Below are 21859 nucleotides of genomic sequence, written 5' to 3'. Positions count from 1 at the left end.
CTTTTTTGTCAGCAAATTGAGAAGTTTTATTCACCAATTACGAACAGTACCTGGAAGACGACATTCAACAGATCGAGCCATTTTATATTTCCAAAGATTTAAAAGCATGCACTGACTTAATCGTACGTCATAATGCTGTTCGACAACCTCTACAGCATTCATACGATGACCCGCATCAAATACTCAGAAAAAGGGCAGATGACCTAAGACTTTCAAACTGAATATAAAAAGAAAATTGCAAAGTATTTCGATTGACCCTTTAAAGCCAGCTTATATGCTAACATTTAATCCCGAAGAGACTTCTGCACAATCACTGAAGGCACCGTTTTCCGAAGTGCCACCGCAGCATTCATCGCCAATCAACACGTGAAGTGAGCGACGAGTCAGATTTCCTCTTCGATATCGTTGAAACTAGGGAGGGAGTACCGTGGAGCTTCTTGCAGACCTCTTGGAAAACATTTTTTCCTGCGAGTCTGAGAGAAAGCAAGCATAACGTAATTCTGATTTGCCGATGTCTGTTGGACTTTTCAGTGATTATAGTCATTGGCCAAGATGTGATTATAAAAAGCGGTTATATATAAAGGCAGGTGTCAAAATTGTGGAGATTCGCGCAGTTTTCGTATTTATTTACGGAACCTATTAGCGAGCCGGCTATCAGCATCCACTGTCACGGTGAGCACCCGGCCTGTTTTGCAAGTTGCTGTGCAAGACCTGAGAGAAAGCCTGGAGGTAATCCAGCGCAGTCACGGAAAACCTCCGATTCAGCTATCAGATTTCTGCTAATCTTAAGGGAGATGCAGCAGTTACTGAATGATAAAAAACTATTCAACTTGCTTCGTTCCCTACTCACAGGGAACCATCGACGCAGAGATCATCCTTCCACCACTTCTTTTAAGATTTCCACATAATCGATATTACAACCGTCTTTGAACAACCAACCCAATTTTTTTGGGTTTATGACTACTACTGTTCAGTTCAGTAGTCTTGTAATTTTAAACCCAATCCAGAAGAGCCAATGCCTATGAGGAGAGATTTTTGATGGAACAAATCCGCATTTGCGTTACATGGTGAGACAAACCACGAAAGCCAGACACATCCCACGGTTAGTCTGACGGCAAAAAACTCAAGTCCATTATCCGTCTACCACTGAGAATATTTTACGACAGCACTGTGGTCGGTGCTAGCCGGATGCGGAACTCGTATCGACTATCTATTGCAGGAATTCGAACTCAGTTCACCTCATTTGTAGTCTAACGCTCTTTCTCTTGAGACATCATGGCCTTTGGCAATGGATAGTAATTGAAATTATAAAAAAAAGCTAGGAACTAAAATGGAAACTTAATAGAGAAAAAGCACTTATTTTGTACCGTAAAGTGTCTCTACTATTGTTGATGCCAATAATGCATAATTTTAGTAGTGGGTATTACTGGAATCAGGGTAATTCATGCCAAGTATTCTCTTAGATAAGTATAGAGAATTTTTTAAATAAGTTTGGTGGCTATTACTGATGCAATCAATACTGTATATTCTCTTGATAGATATTAAAGAAATTGGTTTTCCAGCCCCGGGAGATATAAATGCAAGTGAAACTAACTTGATTAAGGCAAATTTTAAATACCGGGAGTTGCTTAGAATAAAAGCATTATGCCGGATGATACCGGAAGCAGTTGACACCGAAACAAATGGACGAAGTACCTATTTTGCTTAATCTAATAAGATAAAGCCGTTAAGAAAAGCAACAAGTAATAATAAATAAAAAAAAAACATTGAATTATTTTAAACTTTAATATTTGTGTCGGTATTTATCTTGCAGTTTTGTTTAAAACTTACTAGTTACTTACTATTGAATTATACATTCTTTTTTCACCCCGTACGAAGAACGGGCATTCAGCTAGTTATTTAATGTAAGAATATATTTTAAGAAGACAGTTTAAGAGATATATTATATATACGTATTTTTAAATGTTGCTTCCTTTTTATTTGTAATTTTCATACTATACTATATTGCTTTGTATTTTTTACATAAAAACATAACGTTCATTCGATTAATTTATTTCCTACATTTGTCACTTACTTGATCATATTTTCTTAATCCTGTTCTCTCTTTGTTTAAGATTGGGTCACAGTTATAGTAAACACCATATAGCACCACTCCAATGTAACAGCAGGCAGAGTACATGAAAAACACTGGTAAACTACTCATTCGAAGCGTTCTGTAAATATTTTATGATATATTTGAAATATTTGAACAAAAGATCTGCATTTTATTTTAAAGTTTAAATCTATATAAATGAGAAAAAAGTATACATTTTTTAAAATAATCCTACTTATTATTTAAAAGAAAGAACATCGAAATAAAATTGCTTTGATTCCTTGATTCAGTGTTAGGTACTGAGCCAATTTTCATGTTTGTATATCTATATATTAAAATCTCTTGTCACAGTTTTATTGTTTAAACTCCTCCTAAACGGCTTGATCGATTTTGATGAAATTTTATATGTATATTCGGCATTGTTACTAAAATGCACGGTACTTTAATCGAGGCAACCTCCACCAGGATCTCAAACAATAGTAGTGTTTACATGGCAGAATTGGTGGCAATTAATAATGCTTTTCTCTGGCTCTCTAAAAAAGAATATCCAGACGCCACTATCTATACTGATTCGCTTTCCTCGTTGCAAGCCTTACAAAACCCAGTATCAAGCTCAAAAATTGTTGAAAACACTAAACAATTATGGCGATCCAATATACTCTGCAATTGGGTTAAAGCTCATATAGGTACTCAAGGCAACGAGGAGGCGGATCGAGCAGCTAAGAAAGCCACCGATCTCTGCCGGGTTGCCCTTGAGGTCCCAAGCTCCATCGCCCAAATTAAAACTCAGGTTAAATTATATAGCATGAAGCGCTGGGGGCTGGAATGGCGGAGTTCCGAGAAAGGGAGACAGACATTCAAATTTTTTAAAGACCCGAAATTAAATAGACTACAAGCAAACTTCTATCTCAATCAATTTTTAACAGGCCACGGAGTGTTTGGAGAACACCAATATAAATTATTCCACAAAACTCCAGAATGCAATTACTGTGGTGAATATCAATCTATTGATCACTTGTTAATAAATTGTTCTCAATTCCAGACAATCCGGGGCAATAACTTTAATAATATTGGCCAACATCAATGCTATGCTAACCTGACTTGTAGAAATATCATAAAAAAGATTATTAAACAAACTTTAGAGGATGTATTGGGGGACGGTCTTTAATGTCTCGGAACTTGTTCCTTCCAGCTTGGGTGTCTCATTTTTTTTACTATGTCTTTTATAAACTATTCTTCTTTTACTTGCTCCAATTTTATTGTTATTTACTTTTGTACTATTTAATTGGTTTTAATAGTAATGCTTTTAATTGTTTTACAATATTGTTCTCTTGTAATTTTTGCACGTTTATCTTTTAAATTGCTCTTTTAAATTATTCTTTTAATTGACACTTTTAATATATTGCTGTTTTAATGTTTATCACCTTACATGATTTTAGCTGTTCTACCCCCGCCATGTTCATGGGCTGTTGCCATGTCTGATGTGTATTTTATGTAATTTATGTTTGTACTGTTCTCTGGATTTTTTTTTTTTTTTGATTTTAATAAACATTTACCCGTATGCCCTAAATAAGGGCGGGTCGGGGTAAATTCTTCCATGTATATTCCGTAGCTCTGAGAATAGGCTTATAACAATTTTTTTTTTCATTTTTTGCACAGATATAACGTATATTTTAAATATATCTTTATTTAATCGTATTCGGGTCCAAACTAAACATAGAAACAGATCAAAAATAATATTCACGCACGTTGCAACAAGTCATATGAAACTCTAATACTTATGCTCGCTCTTAAAAGAAGATCATCAAATATATTTGCAAGTATGTGAATAAAGACAGTGATATGACAGTATTTCGAGATGAAAATACCAAGGTGACTGCTCTTCCAGACATTATGGGATAATCACAAAGATTCGGTGACTGATGATATACGGTATCAACATCGCACATGTTGCAACGATCTAACGATAGCATTCAGCGATGCTACAGGCATGTACAATGAATCACTGATTGGTACTGAGGATCTTTGCATTATTATTGCCAATTTGTTACTCACTCATTTCGGTATGCTTTCGCCAAATTGAAGTGCATCTGATTTATTAAACACTGATATGAATCGTGAACTTCAATACAATGCGATAGAAATGACAGCATTTGTTACTCGCAATTTTACACTAATGAATGAGGAACAAAGGAACATTTATGACCGCATTATGCTCGCAGTTTCGGCCGGACAAGGTGGATTTTTTTTGGATGCACCAGGTGGAACTGGCAAAACATTTATTATTTCGCTAATTCTCGCTGAAATACGATCAAATAATGGCATGCGTTGGCCGTTGCATCATCTGGCATTGCGGCAACTTTATTGGATGGAGGCAAAACTGCTCATTCAGTATTTTAGCTGCCACTAAATATTCAAAACAACCCAGATGCAGAGTGCAACATAAAAAAGCAATCGTCTATGGCCACAGTGTTGAAACACTGTAAAATTATCATCTAGGATGAATGCACTATGGCACACAAACATTCGCTTGAGGCGTTGAACAGGACATTGAAAGATATAAAAAAGAATGCCAAATTATTTGGCAGCACTCAGTTTTCTCCTTTCAGGTGATTTCAGACAAACACTTCCCGTCATTCCGCATTCAACGTACGCTGAAATCATCTCCACTGTGGCGTAATGTTGAAAAAGTTCAACTAAGAGTAAATATGCGCGTCCAAATGCTTCAAGATCCATCTGCTGGAACATTCTCAAAACAATTGTTAGATATAGGTGATGGAAAAGTTACTAAGGATGAGACTGGATACATAAAATTACCGGACGATTTCTGCACAATCTTTAATTCACAAGATGCTCTCAATAACCTAATATTTCCCGATGCACACACACAATACATTCATCATGAGTGGCTAGTAGAAAGGGCGATTTTAACAGCAAAAAATGTGGACGTCAACGAATTGAATCTGAAGATACGACAGTTATTGCCAGGTAACTTGGTGACATATAAATCCGCTGAAGCAGTTTGCGATCCCATTGAAGCTGCAAATTTTCCAACAGAGTTTTTAAACTCATTGGATTTACCAGGCATACCACCGCATAATTTAATACGCAAAGTTGGATCTCCGGTAATTTTGCTTCGTAATTTGAACTGACCACGGCTGTGCAACGGCACGCGATTAGTCGTTAAAAATTTTATGAACAAAGTTATCGAAGTCATTATTTTAAATTAAAAATTCCGGGGGGAAAGTATATTACTTCCAAGAATCTCTATTATACCCACAGATGTGTCAATTGAAATTAAATGCATTCATTTCCCCATTAGATTGGCACTTGCAATGACAAGACCAAACAATGTCTGTTTGTGTCTTAGATTTGAGCACATCATGTTTTTCACACGTACAATTACACGTGGCATGCTCCCGAGTGGGCAAACCATCCAGTTTATTTGTGTTAGCTAAAGATGGAATGACAAAATATATTGTACACTCTATTGCACTAAGAGATTAATATTGTTGACTAATATTTTCAGAATTCGTTGTATATATAATTTATAAAAAAAGTTACAATTAATTAAAAAAACTATTATTTGGTGTGTTTTTATTTTCACATTACGTCATCGTTCACAGCGCTCCATGCCACTGCCACTCACATACCACATACGCACACACTTACAATAAATAAGATATATTTTCATACTCTAGAAATAAATCATATGGCAAAACAACGTTTNATATATTCAGTTTTAAATTTTCAAATGCATTTTTACTTTTTATTCAAATTGCCTAGAAAAAGATATATCAGTTTAGTATGATATTAAATATTTTAATACTATTTTAAATTTTAAATTATACAGCATGCCATAACTGTAAAAACTGAGGTGTAATATCTTTCCGAATATAATGTTAACCAATCCAAAAAGTTATGTGAAATGATAACTTAAATAGTGCGTTTCAAATCTAAACACTTACAATGGGAAAAACCTGCACCAAGCTCGCGCGTATTCACGTTACACGTGGACTTACATAATGCACTTCACTTTCGGAAACGCCAATGTTTTCATACTTTGAAAATGGTAAATAAATCGTTTATACAATCCTGTTACAGTTTGGTTTAGCTAATTTTATTTTGGGAAGTGCATGCATCCAAAAATTAATTGTTTTAACTTCAAACTGTTTCATAAAAATAATTTTAATAACTAATACCCAGATAATATTTTGCTGTTACTGTAAATTAATGAAATGGTGTTATTGGATAACAAAAATGACTGTAGCTCCTTCACACCATGTAGTGTAAACATTCTTGGTGTTTCACTACACAAAGAACTATTTTTGATTCTTAGAGAAATGGAATACCTTGAACCAAGAGTTATGTATGGTGTTTCACTACAATAATTTGGTCGAAAGCATTTCACCATTTTTGGTGTTAAGATACACGATAATTTTTTTTCCCGCGTGGAATGATAAAGCGGCTCGTAATTATAGATGTATTGTTACATCTAGAATGAATGAGAAAATAAGTATTATCTTATTAAAATGAAATTCCTCCTATTGTACGTATCTGAAATTTTTTGAAACTATCTCTTTCATTACAGGAAACCTATTTTTTTAAAGCCTAGTTTATCTTTAGGATCGTATGATATTAGTGTGCGTTCTTCCAGTGAATTCTTTTCTGAAGTTAAACGAATATATTTACAGCTGTTGTTCTAAGATTATTAAACAAGTTCTCTTCTCTCTTCAATTGAGAATGCTTCTCTCAACGAAATGTGGGAACCGTGGTAAGCTTAACTTCCAGCTTACAATTTGTTTATATTAAATTATAAAAATTTTGATTGGCAGTAAGTTCTACTTAGGGAAAGAAGAGTATTTAATCTATACATGGTAATAAACGCTGCTGTGTGTGTGTGTGTCTGTCTGTCTGTCTGTAATCAAAATATATCGCCCCAGAAGCCTCGCCCAGGCACGAAACTCGGCACATAATTGTGTTTTGACATAATGAAGAAGTTTTTTTTTCTTTTACAAAAATTTGCGTTTGGTTTTTTAGTTTATGTTCAAAAAACTATTAAAAAATGCATATACTTTTCTCCACTCTTATAAATGTATGCTAATACGAACCTTACAATTGGGTATACTATAGCCTACGTCACAGATCGTGTTATTCCTAATAAATTTAACTAGTAAACAGCATTTTCTGCGAACCTGATTTCTAGCAACAAGTAAAAGCATCAAACCACGAAGTGTCTTGTTTATAAGTCGCTACTCGCCAGGTTGGAATTGTATTAGTCTAGTTCCTTTGGAAATAATTTATATNAAAATGCATATACTTTTCTCCACTCTTATAAATGTATTCTAATGCGAACCTTACAATTGAAGTATGAATTTTCGACAACTTAAACCAATAATATACGAAGGAATTAATACTTTAATTCTAAGGTTCGCATTAGTCAACATTTATCAAAGTGGAGAAAAGTTTAACTTTTGTATTAAAAATGTGGCAACATATTCGATACGCAAATAAAACGCTTCGCTTTGATACATTTGTCGCCGTTCATCTGGATATGAAGACAAAATTGCAGGACAGGAACACTTTAATTGTCCACTAATCTTCCGATTTCCTGCCATGTTTTAAAAAACTTTATTTGTGAAAACCTTTAGCGTGGCGGACAGGTGGCTGCCTCAGGCGGCTAGTTATAAATAAAATGCCAGAAAACAATTGAAATATGTGTAGAATTCATGTGTAGCATTTTTCCAGATTAGGATAGAATAATTATTAAAAATGTCTCGATTTCTTTTTTGACGTAAGATGTTTATGCTTCCAGCTAGTCTTGTCTTGATACTGCTATCTAGTAAACATTCTTAAAATATGAAAAGAACATATTTGTAAGCAATCAATCAATTAATAATTTTTGATAATCTGGGGTGATGCTACGTGTTTTTGGTTAGTAATATTTAGAGTAATTTGGCAAAAAAAATACTCAATGCAGTTAATATGATTTTGATGCAGAAAGATCAAGATCAGGATAAGCTACTTTTTTCCAGACATGATAGAATTTTTGTAGAAAAGCATTAAGATTATCATATTGATTCTAACATGCTCATAGCTGACATCTAGTGAATATTCTTAAACAGTGGTTACCAACTGGTGGCTCGCGAACCATAATATATTAGTTGTCATTATTTTGAGGTCAATTTTCGTAAAAAATCTGTATGGGTTTAAAATACTTTTTTTTTCTTTAAAAAAAGTCTAATTTCTTCCTTTCTGGGAAATTTAACATACCAATGGTGCAAAAATGCTTATTTTTCAAGTTTTGCATCCAAGAAAATATTTATTCAAATACAAAAATATTCGTGTACGTTACTTTTTTTTTTCTTTTTTCTCTTCTTTTTTGTATTTTGAGAACATAATTTAGCAGGCGTGTATCAGAAATTTTCTCGAAGAAATTCTCCGCTTTAACTTCTTGAAACAACTCATATTGGACGAAATTATTTACAATTGTAAATTTGGTAGCCAGAATTTTTTAAAATGCAATTAAATATTTTAAAAATCTACCGCTTATTTTAATTTGCAATTCATTACCTTTGTTTTGTACATTTTGATAAAAATTGGACAGTAATATTTAATGTTCCTTCAAACATAAAAAAGTCCTACATAAAATTTTGATAAAGTTCCATCCCGCCACTTGACTGATATTTTCAATTGCGGCTCCCAGTTTCATGTAAGTTGGAAACCCCTGTTCTAAAATATATAAAAAGTACAAATTTATAAACAATCAACAGTTAATTTCTGAAATTTAGAAGTGTAGGATGGCGTGTTCTTTGGCTAATAAAAACGAGAAAAAAGAACGCGATACAGTAAATGTGATTTTTATGCGGGGTCAGAAAGATCTAAATCTTTAGGACAATTTCGAAGTTATTTAAGAATTATTTCTTAAACCTAAAAAACATATTAATTAACTCATATTATCAATATTTTTAGGTTGTTACATACATACGATTTTGCTCGTTTTATATTACTGAGACTCAGTAATCTTTGTACTTCAACTTGATTTGTTCCAAAGAAGGCCATTCCCGCCATAATTCCATGAGTTGCACAAGCCCAGAATCCATACCGTTGGGTTATATCTGGCACGAGTCTGTAATATACCAAGAATAAAACAATGTCGTTCGTAATGAGAATCAATAACTTTGAAAACATTCTTACTCGAAAAAGTTTAGTCTTTTGCCAGTCGAAACCTTTCGAAAGAGATCGGAAATACCACCTGCATCAGAGATGCCTGCTATGTATATAGCTAATAAACAAGTTATCATTAAAATAGCTTGAAAAACATCTGTCCACAAAACAGCGTCAAGTCCTCCCTAAATAATGAAATTAATAAATGCATATTAGATAATATGTAAGAAACCCACTGCAAAATAGGTATAGTGTTATAAGGCTTAAAAATTAATGTAAAGTAAAATGTTTTTCTTCTTAATTAAAGTTATCAAGTAAGTAGAGCATGTACACGTGAACGCATCGGAATGGAACGCGTGAGTGCTAAATATATTCATTGTCAGAATTGCCAAGTTATACAAATCGAGCCGTGGTGGCTCATAGAGCGTTCGCCTTTCAATGAGATAACCCAGTTTCGAAACCCAGCAGTGGCTAGTTGATCCGGTTTCAGTTCCCATCTCGCATAAACCATAAGTTTGACATAAAATATCCTCAGTGGTAGATGAATTATGATTAGAATTTCCTTGCATTCGGGATAACCATGGCAAAACCCACATCTTTTCGTGGTTTTCCTCTGCATGTAAAGCAAATGTGGGTTAGTTCGATCGAATTTTGTTCCAGGAAAGCTAGTTAGTTTCAATGTTTGATCTAGGAGTTCTCTTATATTCTGGGTTGGGTTACGAACCCTGAGGTTATGGAGTTAAACATTAATAGTTGTAAACTCAGAATTGGATCGGCTGTTAAACGCTAGTTATAAAAAAGTTATGCGAAGTAGGAATGCAAAATGTTTTATAACTTCGCGATAGTTCCACGTTGTAAATGCGTATAATGTCTTAAAGTGTGACGAATGTTATGTCGCAAAAATGTAATCAGTAGCTCTTTTACACATTAAAGATGAGCACTTTAAAAATATTCTAGATTATTATATCGAATTATTAAATAAATAGCTAATATCGATTGTCAGAATTCTGTTGTTGTAGTTGCGTTCATTTACGTCACACTAGAGCTGCACAATGGGCAATTTGCGACTGTCTGGGAAACATCCATGGTGATGATCCGAAAACATGACATCATAATTTTGATACTGTGCAGAGGGGAGGGCATCCCCACTTCGGTAGCCCGACGACCTGCATGCGAAGTCGAGCTCTCAGAATTCTGGAATTTAGCGATTTCTTTAAAGCGATGTCATTTTTTGTCTGCCAAGTATTACGAAAGATTTTTTTTTTCCAGATGTGCTAATTCTTCTAAAAACAGCACGAAATCTCATCTTTAATTCATACATCAATAACTGAAAGGCAAAGAAGCAGTGAATCATAAATTTCTGTTTTTTAAATTAACAAGTGTTATGAAGCTATTTTTTGCAGGTAATTAAGAGCTGAAAATTGAGATACTCTTCATGTACATAGCTGTAACATTTGATAAGCGTGATAAAGAATATTTTATTTATCCATATTTTTATCCATTTATTTATTCATTTAAAGGAAAGTAATAATTATTAATAGCATATATTCAATGCTTTGATAAAGTATTCCCGTATCAGCCCGCTGAGAGCACGGGAGTTTACGGAAGTTCAAGTTCCACAGCTTTTAGAGCAACGTCATGATTGTATTAATGAGGTCAGCATTACGGACAGACTGCCTTTATTTTCCTGAAAAGTTATATCCCATTGATCTGAAGCTGAGAAGGCTTCAACCCTCCTCTGAGGATGGAACAACAGTCTTTTGTTGCAATAAGTACAAGTTTTACATACTTTTTTGATAGATTGATATAAACTTTGTTATAAGAGATTATTACGATTGGTTTTGTTATGTTAAATAACAATAAATAAGTAACGATTTTAAATAAAAAAATTTCTTTAAAATAATAATGAAAAATAAGAGTTAGTGGAAAATAAAATTCATGAAAATCAGGAATCAATTTAGAAAACAATCTCACCAAGGAACAATAGAGAGCACAAACAGTTCCCAAGGACACAACTGACATTTCAAAAGACAAGTCTGTAACAGCACTCAATGCCAAAACTGCTCCATAAAGAGAAATAGACATGTAAAATACCTGAAAAAGACCTTAAATTCAAAATTACATCACTTTTTTTCTTTCATTTTTGTGCAATTCAAATATTCATTCTTACCATCTGCAGAAGAAACATAACGGACACCAGATATCTGATGATTCGTCCATACCGCATTTCAAGGTACTAGAAAATTGGTTTTTGAAATTATTAAACATAACAGACACTACGTATTTAAAGATTCGTCCATACCGTATTTCAAGGTAATGGAAAATTTATTTTAAAAATTATTAAGCGTAACAGACACCAGACATCTAAAGATTCGTCCATACCGCATATCAAGGTACTAGAAAAATTATTTTTAAAATTATTTAATGTAACAGACACCAGGTATCTAATGATTCGTCCATATTGCATTTCAAGGTACTAGAAAGTCTTCTCCCAATAGAGTTTTTATCAGTTAAGGGTCGTTGAATGACCCCGCGCGGCTTTCACAGTTGACCAGCGCGGCTACAAATCATTTTATTTCTCGCAGCTTCCGAGTTTTGTGCATTATTTTTCGTTCCTTGTCAAAGTGATTCTGACATGTCTACAGTGTTCATGAAATTTTTACCGTAATAAGTACACAAACTAAAATTTCATATTACAAAAATCAACTAACTCTGCATTAACATTGAGGACGTTACATTACTATGCATTGAAATCAAAGACTTTGGTGGGTCATTTATAAGTGATCGACGCTAGTTAACATGCGGCTTATCTGCGTTTGAATAATGAAATAAAAGTTCAAATACTAAAATTTTTTTTAACCTGGAATCTCCGAATTAGAAACAAAAAATTCCTCAAGACAAAGTTTTGCTTGAGACTGCTACTGGAACTAACGATATGTGCTGATTTTTTTTTCTTCTAACGAACATAAGTTTCAAATGCCTCCGAGATGACAAAATATAAATAAACACAAATATAATAAAATATGCACTAAAACAATCATATCGAATATAATAGTATGATTTAGATACTATTTATCAGAGAAGTAAATATCATGTTTTAATAATTTAATCGTAAAATATGGTAAAAAGCCCTGTATCATTATCGCAGTACGTTACAGAGTTCTTGCAGAACGATTTTTCTCTTGAAAAAAAAAAGAAAAGAAAAAAAAAAGGTTTTTTTTTGCTATAGAAATTTACACGTAAAATTTGAATAATGCCTTTAGATAATCACTTTTTGACACGCTAAATTTACATCGTAAATCGATTAAAGGTTGCGATTGAATTTCGGTATTAATTAATATTGATTTTCATGTGGTTTTTAAATATCCTAATATATTTCAAACAATATTGAAAATTCGAATCGTGCATTTGAGTACTTACTTTTTAAGGGAATGATTCTATCGAAGTTTTGGCTGGTATTGCTATTGATTTCTCCTTAGGGCGCTTGTTCATTACACGACACGATAACGACAAAACGGATCCGATTGTCGGCAAACGACATAGAGTCAAGTAAAATACATGGTCAGCACAAGAGTGCTTTTTCACTCACCGATACGATAACGATTATGTTGTATCCGACAAAGCGGAATCAAATGTTGGTGAGGCAAGCAAGTTTCTCCTCAAATCATGGCGATTTTATAAGTTATTGCGTATCTTTTCTGTTTTATCTCCTCTTTTGATATCATTATTTTACTCTTTTAATCAATTTTAATAGTTTATTTGATCATGTCAAATGCAAAATTTGAAAATAAAAGTTTTATATAATGTATTCTCATGTCTGGTTATAAATTTTTTACATTATAATGAGGTTGAAAGACTTAAACAATCATAAAAGTTTTATTGAAAATTTTTATAAATTCATTATATGCTTTAATGAAGAGATAATATTTTTTATAATAGTAATGGTTTGATACAAAGGCAAATAAAGACCCTTATGTATTTCAAACAGAACTTGATCTTGTGGCGTAACTACCACTATCAATATTAAATACCAATTCACTAGTATATAAGACATGTTAACTTGATTCTAACACGAGGTACCTTTTGATAGATGAAGGTTGACATAGTCTATGAATTTCATCCCCACATTGGTGACCTACGGATGTGATAAGAAATTGTCAATATTGATGGATGAATCCACATTAAACAGTTGATTTGCTTAAAAAAAAATCTCTCTATTCTAAAAAAAAGTTTTTGCAGTTAATTTTGTCCCCTGAAAAACTTTTTAACTACGTGATGAAAATCTAAGATTAAGGAATCAATTCATTCAGAATCTTTCAGGGAAGACATTTAGGGNAAAATTTTTATAAATTCATTATATGCTTTAATGAAGGGATGGTATTTTTTATAATAGTAATGGTTTGATAAGAAGGCAAATAAAGACCCTTATGTATTTCAAACAGAACTCGATCTAACTACTGGTTTCTGCTTGATTGAATAATAAAAAGTCTGCTCCCTGATTCAAGTGAAACATTTTTTGAAACATGGTAGAGCAGCTTCATAAGATAAATTTGATAAAACTCATTTAGAAAATCATCGAAATGAAACTAATATTTTAATTCGATTAAAAAAAACGTTAATACTTTAAAACATTTAAAGTATTTTAGTAATGTTAAGTGATTACAGACATAAATTAGCGAGCAGACGCCAACTCAAAAGCCATACAAAATTATTCCTCATTAACATATCTCTAGTTCTTGGTTTCTCTCATTCGGACGTAATTAAAAAAATTATTTGTGACTTTTGTAGCTTATGGAAAAGCACATAAGAATCTTCCTCAACATATCTTGCCTGATTTATTTCATGAGTACTTACGTTGTTGCAGAAGTTGTGCTAATGCGCCAATGAAGAGCAATCCTGTTGTTCGCACACAGATACTCCGTTTTCGCACGCAGTTATCTTTTGGATTTATTGTTGCCTTGTTTGCTGATTTCTGACGCCATTTTTAGTGCTACAAAAATGCATCTTTGGGATTTGCCAAAAACAGAACAAGACGCAATTTTATCTTTTCAGTAGCGAAATATTTTACCTCCCCCCCAAAAAAAACGAAAATGTACCAATTCCCTTGACATGAAACTTTATTTTGGTAAGCGTACGTTTTAGAAATGTAATTTAAGACAGTGTGATCAGCAAGTGGGGCTTAGATGGTTGCACAACTTATTCTGCGATTGGGAAGGTTATTAAACAAAGAGAGTAGAAAGATTCCTACTTGCTAAGGTTTATCATAAATACGAATACCTTAGCAAGTAGGTATTTGTATACATTTTATTAATCCTGATACAGGAGTTCATGCTACACAAATAGTTGAGAGAATAAGGGTCAGTGCTAAAAAGAGGAACAAATGACATAGAGGGACAGCGAGACATCATTTGGAATCTTATTTATCAGAGTTCATATCGCGACATCATCTGGTGAAGGATAAGAAACTGTTTTGAATCTATGTTAAACTTTATATCGGCCCATTTTCCACTGAAATCCGATTGACTACTTTGATTTTAAATAAAGTGTTTTGAATTTTTAGATTTTAAATTAAGTGTTTTATTTCGTGATTTATCACAAATATTTTAGGTGTTGATTGGCGGCACTAAAAAACCGCCAAATCTGTAGCTGCGATGGCGTTAAAACGTAAGTACCATTTCGTGCACGCAATAACGTTTCTGCATTGCTAACTTTTTCTTCTAAAATAAAGTAAGAAGTTTGAGACGATGATTATCTTCCGGCATATTTAAAGTTTGCAGAAAAAAATCACAGCTGTACACAAACAACTGCTAACTCAAGCTCAAAACATTGAATGAACAAGAATTTCTACTTCTCGGACGAACGATTTCGGACAAGTGAAAAAACAATTGCTTGAACGATTCGGCAACGACATTGTCGTTCACACATTTGTCGTCCGATTTTCTCAGTATCGTGTCCTGTAATTAAAAAGCGCCCTCAAAACCGATCCGATTGTCGGCGAACGACATAGAGTCAAGTAAAATACATGGTCAGCAACAGAGTGCTTTTTCACTCACCGATACGATAACGATTATGTCGTATCCGACAAGGCGATATCGTTTGTCGGAATCAAATATTGGTTAGGCAAGCAAGTTTACTCCTCAAATCATGGCGATTTTATTTGTTATTGTGTATCTTTTCTGTTTTATCTCCTCTTTTGATATCATTATTTTATTCTTTTAATCAATTTTAATAGTTTATTTGATCATGTCAAATGCAAAATTTGAAAATAAAAGTTTTATATAATGTATTCTCATGTCAAGTTATAAATTTTTACATTATAATGAGGTTGAAAGACTTAAACAATCATAAGAGTTTTATTGAAAATTTTTATAAATTCATTATATGCTTTAATGAAGAGATAATATTTTTCATAATAGTAATGGTTTGATACGAAGGCAAATAAAGACCCCTATGTATTTCAAACAGAACTCGATCTAACTACTGATTTCTGCTTGATTGAATAATAAAAAATCTGTTCCCTGATTCAACTGAAACATTTTTTTGAAACATGATAGAGCGGCTTCATAAGATAAATTTGGTAAAACTCATTTAAAAAATCATCTTAAAAGATTATTCTAAATGAAACTAATATTTTAATTCGATTAAAAAAAACGTTAATACTTTATAACATTTAAAGAATTGAAGTAATGTTAAGTGATTACAGACATAAATTATCGAGCAGACGCCAACTCAAAAGCCATATAAATATAATTCCGCATTAGCATCACTCTTTTTCTTGGTTTCTCTCATTCAGACGTAATTAAAAAATTTATTAGGGACTTTTTGCAGCTTATAGAAAAGCACATAAAAATCTTCTTCAACACATCTTGCCTCATTTATTTCGTTGTTGCAGAAGTTGTGCTAATGCGCCAATAAAGAGCAATCCTGTTGTTCGCACTCAGCAACTCCGTTTTCGCACGCAGTTATCTTTTGGATTCATTGTTGCTTTGTTTGCTGATTTTTGACGCCATTTTTAGTGCTACGAAAATGCATCTTTGGGGTTTGCCAAAAACAGAACAAGAAGCAATTTTATTTTTTCAGTAGCGAAATATTTTACCCCCAAAAGGAAAACGAAAATGTATCAATTCCCTGACATGAAACTTTATTTTAGTAAACGTGCGTTTTGGAAATGTAATTTAAGACAGTGTGATCAGCAAGTGGGACTTAGATGGTAGCACAATTTATTCTGACAGTTGGAAAGGTTATCAAACAAAGATAATAGAAGGATTCCTACTTGCTGAGGTTTATCATAAATACAAATACCTTAGCATGTAGGTATTTGTATACATTTTATTAATCCTGATACAGGAGTTCATAATACACAAACAGTTGAGAGAATAAGGGACAGTGCTAAATGGAGGATCAAAAGACATAGGGGGACAGCGAGACATCATTTGGAATATTATTTATCAGAGTTTATATGGCGACAACATCTGGTGAAAGAAGAGAGACTGTTTTGAATTCCCAAACAGCAAATTTCGTCCTAAAGACATCCCAAAACATTCCGAACACTCCTGGAACAGTCATATCCGTAAAGTGTCAGAAGAAAGAATTTCGTAGGATGTCACAAATAGACAGCAATATGACAGGCCTTTCAAAGGAGTGTTTTAGGAGTCTTGTAGGATCATCGTTCAGCGCATGCGTGTTAACTTCAACTTTGCCGTTAATGTTATTTCTTTTATCCAGTGACAAGAGCAATTCTGCTAGTGAAATCTAAACAATAAGGTATTTATAAGCTCAAATATCTTATTAGTTTCTTTTTTGTTTATCTTTCTTTTTTTTATAATCTATTTATATATTTGATTTATAAGTGTACTTGAACCCCGTCATTATCTTTAATATCTCAATTGCAATGTTTACATNAGAAACATCAGAGAAACGTCAAAGAAGATAGGAAGAGGATCGTGTCTCTACTAGCAGTGCTAGGGCCCAAGGATATGAAGACAAAATTGCAGGACAAGACTACTTTAATTGTCCACTAATCTTCAGATTTCCTGCTATGTTTTAAAAAACTTTATTTGTGAAAACCTTTAAAGTGGCGGACAGCTGGCCGCCTTAGGCGGCTAGTAAATAATAAAAAGAGCGAAATGCTAGAAAAAAATAATAATAGCGAAAAGCTATAAAAAAATGATGGGGAAAAATAGCGAAAAGCTATAAAAAAAAAAAAAAAAATAACGAGCGAAACGCTTGGAAGGAAAAAAAATATAATGATCAAAAATTGAAGTTAATAAATAAACAGCATTAATCAACTAGTGGTAATTGTTCATCGAATTCTATCACAGATAAAATTCTGGAAGGGGAGTAATGTGGCGTAACTACCACTATCAATATTAAATACCAATTCACTAGTATATAAAACATGTTAACTTGATTCTATCACGAGGTACCTTTTGATAGATGAAGGTTGACATAGTCTATAATTATATCCTCCACAATCTAACTACTGGTTTCTGCTTGATTGAATAATAAAAAATCTGTTCCCTAATTCAAACGATAAATTTGGTAAAACTCATTTAAAAAATCATCTAAAAAGATTATTCTAAATGAAACTAATATTTTAATTTGATTAAAAAAAACGTTAATACTTTAAAAAATTTAAGTAATGTTAAGTGATTACAGACATAAATTAGCGCGCAGACGCCAACTCAAAAGCCATATAAAAATTATTCCTCATTAGCATCGCTCTTTTTCTTGGTTTCTCTCATTCAGACGTAATTAAAAAATTTATTTGGGACTTTTTGCAGCTTATGGAAAAGCACATAAAAATCTTCTTCAACATATCTTGCCTCATTTATTTCGTGGGTACTTACGTTGCTGCAGAAGTTGTGCTAATGCGCCAATAAAGAGCAATCCTATTACTCGCACACAGGGTTTTCGCATGCAGTTATCTTTTGGATTCCTTGCTTCCTTGTTTGCTGATTTCTGATGCCATTTTTAGTGCTACGAAAATGCATCTTTGGGATTTGCCGAAAACAGAATAAGATGCAATTTTATTTTTTCAGTAGCGAAATATTTTACCCCCAAAAGGAAAAGTAAAATGTATCAATTCCCATGACAAGAAACTTTATTTTGGTAAACGTACGTTATTTTGGTAAACGTACGTTCAGAGAAGTTGTGCTAATGCGCCAATAAAGAGCAATCCTATTACTCGCACACAGGGTTTTCGCATGCAGTTATCTTTTGGATTCCTTGCTTCCTTGTTTGCTGATTTCTGATGCCATTTTTAGTGCTACGAAAATGCATCTTTGGGATTTGCCGAAAACAGAATAAGATGCAATTTTATTTTTTCAGTAGCGAAATATTTTACCCCCAAAAGGAAAAGTAAAATGTATCAATTCCCATGACAAGAAACTTTATTTTGGTAAACGTACGTTATTTTGGTAAACGTACGTTCAGAGAAGTTGTGCTAATGCGCCAATAAAGAGCAATCCTATTACTCGCACACAGGGTTTTCGCATGCAGTTATCTTTTGGATTCCTTGCTTCCTTGTTTGCTGATTTCTGATGCCATTTTTAGTGCTACGAAAATGCATCTTTGGGATTTGCCGAAAACAGAATAAGATGCAATTTTATTTTTTCAGTAGCGAAATATTTTACCCCCAAAAGGAAAAGTAAAATGTATCAATTCCCATGACAAGAAACTTTATTTTGGTAAACGTACGTTTTGGAAATGTAATTTAAGACAGTGTGATCAGCAAGTGGGACTTAGATGATAGCACAATTTATTCTGACAGTTGGAAAGGTTATCAAACAAAGAAAATAGAAGGATTTCTACTTGCTGAAGTTTATCATAAATACAAATACCTTAGCAAGTAGGTATTTGTATACATTTTATTAATCCTGATACAGGAGTTCATAATACACAAACAGTTGAGAGAATAAGGGACAGTGCTAAATGGAGGAACAAAACACATAGGGGGACAGAGAGACATAATTTGGAATCTTATTTATCAGAGTTTATATGGCGGCAGCATCTGGTGAAAGAAGAGAGACTGTTTTGAATATATGTAAAACTCTATATCGGCCCATTTTCCTCCGAAATCCGATTGACTACTTTGATTTTAAATAAAGTGTTTTGGATTTTTAGATTTTAAATAGAGTGTTTCATTTCATGATTTGTCGCAAAAATTTTAGGTGTAGATTGGCGGCACTTAAAAACAGCCAAATCTGTAGCTGCGGCGGCGTTAATACGTAAGTACCATTTCGTGTACCCAAAAACGTTTCTGCACTGCTAGCTTTTATCTTCTGAAATAAAGTAAGAAGTTTGAGNTTATTCCATACTTTTCTGAATCATATTACTTCAACATTGGAATATGCAAGAAGTATACATAATTTTATACCATTTATGTTTTCAAAAAAAAGTATTTTGACAACAATTTTTATCTAAAAATCAGAAACTAAAAAACGTACAACAAAGAANGTGGCGTTAATACGTAAGTACCATTTCGTGCACCCAAAAACGTTTCTGCACTGCTAGCTTTTTTCTTCTAAAATAAAGTAAGAAGTTTGAGACGACGATTATCATCCGTCATATTTAAAGCTTGCTGAAAAAAATCACAACAGAGCACAAGCAACTGCTCACTCAAGCTCAAAACATTGAATGAACAAGAATTTCTACTTCTCGGACGAACGATATCGGACAAAGTGAAAAAACAATTGCTTGAACGATCTGGCAACGACATTGTCGTTCACACATTTGTCGTCCGATTTTGTCGGTATCGTGTCGTGTAATGAAAAAGCGCTCTTTTATTAGTTTTTTAATCCGATATTTTTTTATACGATATTATTTAGTACAACAACCTAATCTCGAAGCGAAACACGCACTTGAGGAGTCCAATTCACGTGATTTCGTCGTCACTTTTTTTTCTGCAACAGATTTCATGATTTTTAATTAATTTTTTTTTAATTGTGATGATTATTTACAAAATGCAAAGAATGATGTAATTAGTGCGTTTTTCTCCCGAACAAAAAGGGAGAATAATTAGTGCGTTTTTAAGCATCACCCATAATATTGGAATAAAAAATTATTACAAGTGCAATTAAAAAAACTATTAGTTTTTGTTTCTCGTAATAGGTTTCGTTTTTGTTTACAGCGTTTTTGTTATTTTAAATTAGTAACTTATATGTTTGTTATTATTAAAAGTATCCATTCTTAAAAGTAAAGGGTAATGAATTTCATTTGGGATCATTCTATGACTCCCGCTCGTCTTATTATTCGTTCAGGTGAAAGGCGTCGTCCTGGGTTAAAATTATTATTAATATTTAGCTTCCGACTTTATATTTAGTCATCTTAGCTATGTATTTAGTGTTTTTGTTTTGGCTTTGTTCTTATTACTTGAACTATGACTTTATATACTGTAAAAAGTGTTAGCGTTTAGTTGTCACCAGTTTGAGTTTTGAGGTTAACTAAATGCATTTTTAAGTAAGGAACTGCAGTTATCGTTCAAAAAGTATATTTAATTTATAAAATAAAAAAATTATTGAAAAAATTTGTGCAAATATTTTACTAGAAATGTGCTTGTTTCTTAAGCGGAACGTCTTTTCAAAGAATTTAGTAAATTGCTTCTATTGCAAGGGACAACATGTAATAATAGTAAGCAAACAAACAAAACATGAATAAATTAGTAAACAAAGCTATAATAGTGAAAAAATAAACAAAACAAAATGACAAATTGCACTTTAGAAAATTTCTATTTACTTCAATATTAAAAATGATAGTAACTATACCCCAAATTTGTTTGCAGTGTGATAAGTATTTTCATTTTGGTTTTGAATTTTTTCCGACATTGTATATAGTTTTTTTATTTGTTTTTGTTATTTAATCAATATTTTATATAGATCAACAAAATTATAAAGCAAAGAAAGACTTTGAAAAATAATAGAAAAAAACTACAAAATTTCGAGAGTTTCAAATGTGTTTAGCCTTAATACAGCTATTATTAGTAGACTTGAACTGTGTTGCTGTACTTGAAATAGATTATTCTATAACTCAAAATGAACGGAAGCGTGATTCATTTTAACTCGCCATTACGTAAGCATCAAGTTTAAACCATATTATGGTTCGAATGACTTGTATTATGATTCAACAGTTAACCACGGAGTTTTGTGAGAAATAAGAGAAGAAATTTTAACAAAATGTGAAAAGTTAAGTTTTTTTTTATTTTCCTAGTCAAATTCACGAACTTTCAATTCATGAAGACTATATGAAACGCTGTCATGAATTCTCTCGATATATATGTTACCGACAAAGTATGAAATGCCAGCATTGCATAGAATGATGTTTTTAGGCAAAGTATGAAATGTGAGAATTATTACATATTTTCCTAGGCATTGTACATAATGCCTAGGCACTCTATAGAATAACAAATGCTATTTAGGCAAAATATGAAATAAACGTCCTGATGAGGTTATTATGTAAAAGATGTGCATGTTACTGTGAATGACCGAAATCGGTGGTTGTTGACATTCACCGGTGAAAGTCAACAACCTTATCATATTAACCTTATTTACCTTATCATATATCATATTAAACAATATATATATATATATATATATGCACACA

At 32.7% G+C, this 21859-nt stretch overlaps 1 protein-coding gene across 1 annotated transcript in view; it reads right to left on the bottom strand.

Moving 5' to 3' along the window:
• LOC122271803 (putative sodium-dependent multivitamin transporter) overlaps positions 1-21859 on the bottom strand; it is a 50004-nt gene that overhangs the window by 20616 nt on the left and 7529 nt on the right. Inside the window, exons 2-6 of the mRNA XM_071184231.1 lie at positions 11430-11495; positions 11234-11353; positions 9290-9444; positions 9081-9221; positions 2075-2213 (exon numbers count right to left, since the gene is read on the bottom strand). Of these exons, the coding sequence (XP_071040332.1) occupies positions 2075-2213; positions 9081-9221; positions 9290-9444; positions 11234-11353; positions 11430-11495 (621 nt within the window). The remainder of the gene's footprint in view (positions 1-2074; positions 2214-9080; positions 9222-9289; positions 9445-11233; positions 11354-11429; positions 11496-21859) is intronic.

Source organism: Parasteatoda tepidariorum, chromosome 8 (assembly GCF_043381705.1).
Source record: "Parasteatoda tepidariorum isolate YZ-2023 chromosome 8, CAS_Ptep_4.0, whole genome shotgun sequence".
In the NCBI taxonomy this organism is placed as follows: domain Eukaryota; kingdom Metazoa; phylum Arthropoda; class Arachnida; order Araneae; family Theridiidae; genus Parasteatoda; species Parasteatoda tepidariorum.
This window is presented reverse-complemented; position numbering and strand designations above follow the sequence as displayed.